This window comes from Anopheles darlingi, chromosome 3 (genome assembly GCF_943734745.1).
Source record: "Anopheles darlingi chromosome 3, idAnoDarlMG_H_01, whole genome shotgun sequence".
NCBI lineage: Eukaryota > Metazoa > Arthropoda > Insecta > Diptera > Culicidae > Anopheles > Anopheles darlingi.
Genome location: NC_064875.1, coordinates 54,515,726 through 54,524,813, shown reverse-complemented (window position 1 = coordinate 54,524,813; position 9,088 = coordinate 54,515,726). Strand labels below are relative to the sequence as shown.

The window sequence follows — 9,088 nt, the reverse complement described above, 5'->3', positions numbered from 1 at the left end:
ATTCCAGGTACTCAGACAACTTCGAACGACGAAGGTGGTATGAGTGTTGCAGTTTCTGCGCAAGTATTTCGCCTTCACCATCGGATTCCTTCGGAGTGATTTCCAGCGAAACTTGTGCCATTGCTGGTGTGCAGCCAGGCCAAAGTAGCGGCTAGCGGCTGAATTGAAGACAACCGGGACAACAAGGGGGTTCCCAATGTCAGTCGCCATTCTATGTCAGGGTCGCGGTACCGCGGTACCGTTGAGAGCCGGCGGAATGCGGATACCGGAGCAGAAGGGGTGCTTTTAATCGTCTCGCCATCGTTCTCCAATTGTCTGCCAGGTTTCCTAGAGAAAGATGCGGTCCTGGATGCTTTCAACCGGGCACAATCGTCCAAGTGAGCACAAGCTGCTACAATTTGATGGCACAGCAATTTAATTTCATCCTGTTCCTCTATTCTTTCATCGTGATCTGCTGCAGCAGGATCCTGGTCCTAGTACGGAAGCGAAATGTTTTGTTTGAAGTTGCCCCATAAACGTCTGCAGAAGAGCACATCACCGCACATTACACACCGCCTTCCGGGAGTTAAAAGATGGCCGCAAGGACATGAACAAGGATTGTTCATTTCCATTTGCACACGACGGCAACAGTTGATGAGTTTACTTTTGTGAAACAACATGTGTATCGGTTGGGAAATGGTTTTCCCACATACAGTTGCAGCAACTGTATGCGTGTGTGTGCTGGTACGGTAGAACTTTGTGACGGTTCCATGAAGCGGAATTTAATGCATTTTCATGCATCGATTGAATCGCTTGTCTCATAATCAATTCCGGCGACACGACAGCCAGTCCGCAAGTTGGTCAACGACGACGAGGTCTGGTAAGTTTGCAGAGCAGATGGGAGATAGTTACGCGTTATGATCGATCAATTCTGGGTCATAAATTCGATTAACAACCACCGCACTGACGGACGGACGGACGGAGAGTAGCGCACGACTAAGCATACCGACCGAGCTCAAAACCGTGTGGCTGCTGCCTTAGTCGGTCGTTCTCAAAACCCGTGGTCCCGTCGACTGGACCGCGGACGCCAAAGTTCATCTTTCTTTGCTCGCTGCAACGACCAGTCGAGCCAGTTTGCTGTCGCGTCTCCCGGCAGTACTAGTTGATGCCCTTACCCACCTCCACCACGTCTAGACGGTAACCGGTAACATTCCTGGCCGCCCTGGTGGTGGTCGCTGCACCGCCGTCTGACGAGACCAAACTAAAAGTTGCAAAGGCAAGGGGACGGACGGGAAAAAAGAGGAAAACTCGGAAACGAAACTAACTCGTCTCATCCGGAACGGAACGATGAACGAAGCTTATAGTCGTCGCTGTTGTCGGTGCCGCGTGGTGGCACCGTGTAGGTGTGGCCAACCTACGATGGCTGTACTTCCTACCTAGCAGACAGCGTGTGCGTTAACAGTTATCCCGGGCGTCCTGTAAGCAGCTTTAAACCCATTTTGTGCTCCATGTTATACGCCTTAAATTGCATCAGGTGCCCTTGAGCCATAAGGCGATATACTCAGCACGGCCCGGCACAGACGGCGCGCATCAGAAACATTCCGGATCGAATGCGTCGTCATCACAGACGGATACGAGACGATAAAGGGATCTCGCTCCAGCTCCTCCCGAGCGAGACGTGTTCTATGAGGACGAATAAATTATCCCACCCCAAATACAGCCCCGTCTGGCCGGGCTGTCTGGGGAAATCGTGCGAAATCGAGACACCAGCAGTAGTGTATGCACCAGTGATGCACCAAGCAGCCGGCACGTGTGCCACGTTTGGCAGAGAGTTCTGTTTGGGATTTGCTGCGATGCTGGTGCCCAATTCCTTTTTCTACCCACGTTCGTTTGCAAATCTCGGAAGCACTGCACTCGTGTTGCGTTGCGTGATTTATGTTTCGGCGGAATTTGCCCGAGAGCAATGGGAGTGTCTTCGTCGTGTTGCTGGACACTTCTGCCCTCCCGTTGGCGAACGGGCGAACGAGCAGCAGTTCCGCTATGCTAATAGTTGCACAGCACATACCGGGGCGGACTCTAGCTTTTGGGCGTCGCGAACCCATAAATTCCGAGTCCAGCCTGCACCGTTTGCTTGCATGCATGTCAGCAGCAGGTGCGCCGTGTAGACAATGTGACAAATTAGTCTAGTTCAAATCTGTTAACTCAATCGACATTTCGCTGGATCCGTGCTGTCCCGTACCTTCCTCAGATGCGATTATTATCAGTGCGACGAATGCGAATGCTTGCTGAGTGCTATTTATTCCGGTCCGACAATCCAATTTACACTTTACGCGTCGTTCAACGTACGAGGTGCCTCACCGACATTGCACAGCCCCGGGAACTTGGAATTGAGTCCCTTCTTGCACTGGGAACCGGTCCGATCACCCGCTAGGTAGACCGATTTTTTGATAATGTTCGTTACCGAGTAGTTGCACACGAAGTAGTACACATCGAACTGGCCATCCTTCCAGTACCACATGGAGCAACCGACTTTCGTGGTGCGGTCACTCGCGATTTGCGTAAAGTGTCCAATTGGTTTGCTGGTAAAAGGTAGAAAGGTAAGCGCATAAGTTAATCAACGTAACATAGCAGATAGCTTCGGTGCAGTATCACACCAGCACTTCTCCATCTCCATGATCGCCATCACTTACCCACTGTATGACGTAGGATACGCGGTGATGTACTGTGGCCTCGCGTCCACATACTCCGACCACCAGCCAGAAACGAAGCGTGTTACGAGCTCTTTATCCGTGAACTTGTACCCGTAGAACTTGGTGATGGCAATGTTTTGACCCGCGTACGGGAACTGTTGCGTGCTGCGGCAATGATCATGACCGTAGTTACAGGAGCGTGCATTCGCATCGGCCAAACTGGCCAGCTCGGGGTCCCAGACGAGCGTTGGCATCTTCTGCGCTTTACGGTACGGTGATACCTGGCCCAGTGCCAACCGCGAACGATTTTTGTTGTGCTCGTTGAGGATGAACTGCTGTAGCTCGGGGCTGATGCGCACCTTTCTGGCATCCTTCAGACCTTTACAGGTGGGACCACCGGAGGTAGCGGGCGGTCGACAACCGACATGCTCGCCCTGCCGGTGGCAGTCGCTGGTGGAGCAGTAATCGTACCCCAGTGTACCCTCCAGCAGGGCAAACAGTAGGAATGCTACTATTGAAGATGGACAGCGGTTAGCTAGCCGGTAGCAAGGCCCGGGTTGTTGCAGGTGAAGATGGCTTACCGGTACCGGTGATCCAAGTCGCCATCGGGTTGCCGGATTGATTGTTGAAATGCCTTTCGCTAGATAATGGCTTTTTATAGTGCCAGACAAAGGTGGCAATGTCAAGAATTAATCGATGTTTGTGAAGCTGTTTGCTGGCTGACACTTACCACACGGTATTAGCTTGTCACTGTGTCAATGTTTGTGGTTGCAACATAATCGATTGATTCAATAGCTTGTTCAACGCTTATAACACTGTAACCTTCCTTATTCTGAGCCATTCTAGAACGAAATGAGCACCGTGGTACAAGCAGCACGAGCTGTACGTTCCGATGAGAAATGATAGGAATTTAAGTAATTATTTCAGCATCTCTTAACGACTGCCAGGTTGAGTACAACAATAGCTAACCATTAACAATGGACGAAAACCAACCATCATTGAGGGGAAACTCATTGTTTCCAAACATCACCTATGGGCTATCAATTCCAAGATGATTTGAGTGTTTTACTCTGACTTTTCCTTTGCATTTTAAATGGTCTATTGGTCATAGGTTATTCGCGTTTCGCTGGATTCTTAACAAATTAGGTACGGGAAGGCCCGTGCATTCTGTTCATTTGCTCTCGCAGCGCAAAGTCCAACGTACTTCGGATTAGTGCCGGCAGTACACTCGGATGCAACAGCTCCCTTCTTATACACTGCTTCACTGATAAAGAGAGACCGTTCGTAATTGCACACGAGATAGTACATCGCGAACATATCTTGCAGCCAATACTGCATCGCACAACCTATAAGCGACGTTCGGTCACTCGCCATTTGAATGAAGTGCCCAATCGGTGGTCTAAAAAGGTGAAATAACGTATGTTTAACTAGCAAAACGCGTTTAGAACACCGTTCACTTACCCGGTGTAATTGCTAGGAAAGTGATCAAGCTGTGCCTGTGTCGCATCTTTGTACTCGCTCCACCAAGTGGCCACCATATTCCTTACCAGCGATGTTGGTGCGTTGGTTTGACCGTAAAAGCTTTGTGCCGCAAGGTTTTGTCCAACGTACGCATACTTTGCTGTATTACGGCAAGCATCGTGAGAAAAGACGCAAGACCGTGCATTATGACCCGCCTGGTCAGCGAGAGTATCATCCCAGGCCAGCGTAGGCATGCGAACTGCGCTCGCAAATCCGGTTAAGTTACCGATCGCCAGCTGGTTGCGTAGCCGATTGTGCTCGGAGACGATGAGACCGCGAATCGTGGCATCAACGGTTATGACACTGGCATTTTTGCCCGTGCAAAACGGTCCGCCGGTCAATGGTGGAGGATTGCATCCAACGTTAGACTGGCCGTTACAGTATGAAGGGTCACAGTACTCCTGGGCAAGCAATAAGCCAATAAAACCGCACACGATCGTAGCTGAAAAGATGGAAAAATATTAGACTGCGGTTTACATGAAACCAGCAAAATAACCCCTTCTTACCAGATATCGGATGCATCAGGTATGCATTGTTCTTCATCCTTATCGTTGTTGACTTTGATTTTTACCCTAACTCAGCAATGGCTGGTGAGGTTTGGATTCAAGGCGAGCATGCCACCGCCCTTTTAAAGCCCTTACGTTTGGGTAACAACTTAGAGTCTATCTTCGGTACCGGTACGGTGGCTTCGGCTAATTGCTACTCGTTAAAAGGGTGTTAACTCATTCGAACTGCTCGTCGCTGTGAATTGCGCTCTAACTTTTATGCAGTTCCTCGTACCTTGGTAGCTGTGGATTAAAATGAAGTTTCAGCCAAGTTAAACCCAGTTGAACCAAACCTTGTTTGATTTGGTAATTAGTTTTTCCAGTGCATACAATGAGTAATTCGTGATAGTTTAATTTAAGCTTTTCCAATCTTTTAGGATGTACAATACGTGGTTTTTTACAGCACTGTTGATTTGGATTTGTTTGATAGGCCCGATATTCTTGAAAGGTAGAAAAATATAAACGATAAATACATAAGCCCCTTCCATAAAGAGCAAACAGTTACAAAACTATGCGAACATTCTACTGTGTCTACGTCGACGTTATCTAACAATCGTATTGTTCATATGGGACCTCAGGCATGTATATGGATGATGTGTACATGGAATAATTTGAATCACATAATCTGCATGCTTTACCTATATCCAACAACCGACCAACACAAGCAATAACGGCAACAGATGTGTTTCACCGTTGCATCTGTGTCAATACGCTTTTGTTGACGTACAAAATGTGCAAAAATGGTAGCCCGATGGGTGTCTAGTACTTTTGTTCAAAAAAATTAACCGCAACAGATTTCTTTGGGAATAATAGACAAGGAAAATCCATGATAGATTTTAAGCATGTTCATGCTTGTTTTTTAATTTACTTCGATGAAAATCTGTTTTAAAAGAGGGACCCGCTCTCTGAATTTCTTGTGATTGATTTTGAGGAATGTAATGGTCACAAGCAGGTTAATTCAACTGAAGCAAGTAGAGTTATCGAACAGCGTCGATGATTCGATCGTTCAATTTCATTTGCAGAGGCTACCGTTAAAGGATATTGCTCGGGCCCGAAAGCAAAATCAAAGTCTAATCCTTTATTAGAAACTTAACGGCATGGGTAGCTCATCAATCAAGTCCATTACGATATATTCGGTAGTGGTGGAACCGATTCGTTCGTCGAGCATAGACCAGGGTAGGTAGGATTTGTTCCAGTGTTGCACGAGGAAGCGGTAGTGCCCTTCTTGTAGACCGCTCGTTCAACAATGTTGGTCAATCCGTAGTCGCACACCAGGTAGTACGTGTCCCAGATCTCTTGTTCCACCCAGTACTGCATTGCACATCCAATGGTCGATGTACGATCGCTAACCATCTGTGTGAAATGTCCAATCGCATTCCTACAAGAGGTGATCACGATAAACAATAAGTGTACCGCTGCAACGCATGCTCCACGTGCCCATCACTTACCCCGTCCATCCTCGAGGATATTTGTCAACCTGTACCTGCGTCGCATCTTGGTTCTCATTCCACCAAGCGGCTACCATTTCTCTTACCAACGTATCTACCGATTTGGTCGTCCCGTAGAAGGACTGGCTAGCTATATTCTGCCCTGCGTACGCATACTTCGCTGTGTTACGGCATAGATCGTGAGCAAAGGTACAAGTCCGGGCGTTGTGACCCGCCTGGGCAGCGAGAATATTATCCCAGGCAAGCGTAGGCATACGAGCTGCGCTCGCATATCCGGTTAAATTTCCGATCGCCAGTTGGTTGCGTAACCGGTTGTGCTCGGAGAGGATGAGCTCCTGAATGGTGGCATTAACTTCTACGACACGGCCCTTAACGAAAGCGCAATACGGTGCACCGGTCAATGGTGGAGGATTGCATCCAACGTTTTTGGTGAGACCACAATAAGAAGGATTACAGTACTCCTGCCCCGACAGTCCCGCGATGAGACCACAAAACAACACGATAGTGACTGCGATAGAAGAATATCACGATTTGATCTGATGATTCCAGTGTGTGGTGATGCTTCTGCCGCTCGCTTACCTAACATCTGACTCGCCATTGTGCCGTTGATACGCAGCTTTCGAAAATCGTCTTCACTGCGCACTGCTCCCGATCATACTGACATCTACACGTTTATCGTTTTATACCGCTCGGCAGTTATCCGCCGATTCTGGGCAAAGGCCTTGTTATGGAGATCCAAATGTCTGTTTACCGCCACTCTTTGGCCGTCACTATGGAATGGAATTACATGTGTGTAAACAGAGCCAGTGTCGCTAGGGTTTGACTGTGAATCGTGGAACATACGGCCTGGCCTTGGATCGGAGCCTCAATCGTCGCTTACCAAGGTGGTTGCATATCACTTATCATTTACTCCAGAAAAACAGGCATCAATCGGGCATCTTAGCATAACACTCAAATGGGAACATCTTATTGGGTCACAAAAGACAATGCTACCTGCTTAGATGACCTAGCTTCTATCAATTGATAGCAACAATATCTTATGTATGTTTATCGGATCAGATGGAAGATGTTTTAAGTGGAACAGTTGAGAAACTTAGACACACTTGACGCTCTTCCACGAGTATACTAACTCATAAAAACATGGCTCTTTTTTCATGATATGGTGGCCTATACCTACTATTAGTACATTAATCATTTTAACGGATATGATTGCCATTTACAAACCCACAATCAACCTACAATTAAACATGCAGACCCTATTCCAAGAAATGTTTACACGAGCCACACGAGATAAGCATCCGTTTAAAGGTTGTGTCTCGCGAATAAACGTGCTAGCTCAGTTACAGATTCCAGGAATTAAATTCCCAAAACCTGCCCAGCGATAACATCACCTAGCGACCATTCAAAACCAGCTAAGTATGATGTGGTTTATTGTTTCTTATCGCGTAATTAGAATCGATAACAGATAACCAGGGCATGGAATCGAGATATCTGGCAGTATAAAGACCCCCAACCGGTGAGGGAATGGTCATCAAAGCCTCTACCATCGGTCATTGGTCAGCTGTGCCTGCCTGTCTGTCTCCAAAATGTTCCGCTTCGTGCTTGGTAAGTGGTCCGCTTGGTGCAAGGATAACGGTTGAACGCTCGACGACTCTCATCACATTCTACGGTCTCCACAGCCGTCATCTCGCTGGTCGGTCTGATTGGATCGATCGAGTCCATCGACTACTGCACCGCTAACCTTTGCCCTGCTGGAGTGCAGAACATTGGCTGCAATCCTCCTGCTCTGAGCGGTGGACCGAACTGTTTCGGAAGATCCCCAGCGGTGGTACCGATCACTGCCAGCCTTCAGTCGCTCATCCTCGATCTTCACAACAGTCGCCGCTCTCAGATCGCCAATGGTGGCCTCAGTCCGTTCTTTCCTGCTCGTCGTATGGCTACGCTGCAGTGGGATGCCGAGCTAGCCTCTCAGGCTGGCCACAATGCTCGCTCGTGCACGTTCGCCCATGATCGCTGCCGCAACACGGTGGACTTCCGGTGGGCTGGCCAGAACCTGGCGCTCATGCAGTACTCTGGACCGGCAAGAACTGTTGAGAGCATTATCGATGGGTTCATCGCTAGCTGGTGGAACGAGTATCGGGACACTTCGACCGCACACATTGACAGCTACCCTAGCAACCATCAGGGGTAAGTCGTGTATCTGATCATCGGGCAACTCGATCGTTGAAACGGAAATTCTAATGAGAATGCATTCCCTCTGTCTTGCACTCCTCTAGCCCTGCCATTGGACACTTTACGCAGATGGCGAGTGATCGCGCATGGAAGATCGGTTGTGCCATGCAGAACTGGTTCCAGGATGGATTCTGGAACACCTACTACCTGGTGTGTAACTACTCCTTCACCAACATTATCAATCAGCCGGTCTACGCGAGGGGAACTACTGGCTCAGGCTGTACGACTGGCAGGAATCCGCTGTACTCCGGCCTATGCTCGGTCAACGAAGTTATCCCAAATGTTCCATAGACCTTGCCCATGTTGTTATCACAGCGTCTGAGCTGCTGATCCAATAAACATCAAACTCGACTACGCAAACTCAAACACACAATATCGTCCTTTATTGCACATGTTGTGGCTCAATTCGTTGTGGTTAGATTGAAATATATCATCACGAGGAACACAGTTTGTTCAGATGTGAGTTTCTTGACTCTCACAACCATTCGTAGGTCCAAAAAAGCATTAACTTTATCTCAAAATTCAGTTCGAACATTCACGGAAATCGAGTATTTGGGACAGTCTGATCTGCAATACAATATTTTGATTTTATTTCCCTATTGCCTTTCCACTTACCGTGACAGTGCATCTATGGTAATTGGTAAAATTATCGAGAATTTGTTGCTAATCCATT

The 9,088-nt window shown here is 48.1% G+C and overlaps 4 protein-coding genes across 4 annotated transcripts; 1 reads left to right on the top strand and 3 right to left on the bottom strand.

Moving 5' to 3' along the window:
* Positions 1–2,258: 2,258 nt before the first annotated feature.
* On the bottom strand, positions 2,259–3,337 carry LOC125955079 (antigen 5 like allergen Cul n 1-like). The gene is made up of 3 exons (XM_049685934.1): positions 3,251–3,337; positions 2,670–3,180; positions 2,259–2,558 (listed from the first exon to the last, which is right to left on the bottom strand). Exons 1-3 carry the CDS (start codon positions 3,273–3,275, stop codon positions 2,306–2,308), a joined length of 789 nt encoding a protein of 262 aa, XP_049541891.1. The 5' UTR covers positions 3,276–3,337; the 3' UTR covers positions 2,259–2,305.
* Positions 3,338–3,458: 121 nt separating this feature from the next.
* On the bottom strand, positions 3,459–4,953 carry LOC125955073 (antigen 5 like allergen Cul n 1-like). The gene is made up of 3 exons (XM_049685926.1): positions 4,697–4,953; positions 4,131–4,632; positions 3,459–4,068 (listed from the first exon to the last, which is right to left on the bottom strand). The coding sequence occupies exons 1-3, from the start codon at positions 4,731–4,733 to the stop codon at positions 3,804–3,806; spliced, it is 804 nt and encodes a 267-aa protein (XP_049541883.1). The 5' UTR covers positions 4,734–4,953; the 3' UTR covers positions 3,459–3,803.
* Positions 3,930–8,770, top strand: LOC125955081 (antigen 5 like allergen Cul n 1-like). Its single transcript, XM_049685936.1, has 4 exons — positions 3,930–4,076; positions 7,637–7,788; positions 7,863–8,370; positions 8,460–8,770. Exons 2-4 carry the CDS (start codon positions 7,770–7,772, stop codon positions 8,704–8,706), a joined length of 774 nt encoding a protein of 257 aa, XP_049541893.1. The 5' UTR covers positions 3,930–4,076; positions 7,637–7,769; the 3' UTR covers positions 8,707–8,770.
* LOC125955080 (antigen 5 like allergen Cul n 1-like) lies at positions 5,566–6,871 on the bottom strand. Its single transcript, XM_049685935.1, has 3 exons — positions 6,763–6,871; positions 6,184–6,691; positions 5,566–6,113 (listed from the first exon to the last, which is right to left on the bottom strand). The coding sequence occupies exons 1-3, from the start codon at positions 6,779–6,781 to the stop codon at positions 5,858–5,860; spliced, it is 783 nt and encodes a 260-aa protein (XP_049541892.1). The 5' UTR covers positions 6,782–6,871; the 3' UTR covers positions 5,566–5,857.
* Positions 8,771–9,088: the final 318 nt, after the last annotated feature.

Bases quoted from the DNA above. Each gene is read 5' to 3' on its own strand.
- LOC125955079 (XM_049685934.1), bottom strand. From the start codon at position 3,275: ATGGCGACTTGGATCACCGGTACCG. The intron at 3,181-3,250 runs GTAAGCCATCTT...CATCTTCAATAG, and splicing joins GACTTGGATCACCGGTACCG to TAGCATTCCTACTGTTTGCC. The intron at 2,559-2,669 runs GTAAGTGATGGC...ACCTTTTACCAG, and splicing joins TATCCTACGTCATACAGTGG to CAAACCAATTGGACACTTTA.
- LOC125955073 (XM_049685926.1), bottom strand. From the start codon at position 4,733: ATGAAGAACAATGCATACCTGATGCATCCGATATCTG. The intron at 4,633-4,696 runs GTAAGAAGGGGT...CCATCTTTTCAG, and splicing joins CCTGATGCATCCGATATCTG to CTACGATCGTGTGCGGTTTT. The intron at 4,069-4,130 runs GTAAGTGAACGG...TCACCTTTTTAG, and splicing joins TTTCCTAGCAATTACACCGG to ACCACCGATTGGGCACTTCA.
- LOC125955080 (XM_049685935.1), bottom strand. The intron at 6,114-6,183 runs GTAAGTGATGGG...CACCTCTTGTAG, and splicing joins TATCCTCGAGGATGGACGGG to GAATGCGATTGGACATTTCA.
- LOC125955081 (XM_049685936.1), top strand. The intron at 8,371-8,459 runs GTAAGTCGTGTA...GCACTCCTCTAG, and splicing joins TACCCTAGCAACCATCAGGG to CCCTGCCATTGGACACTTTA.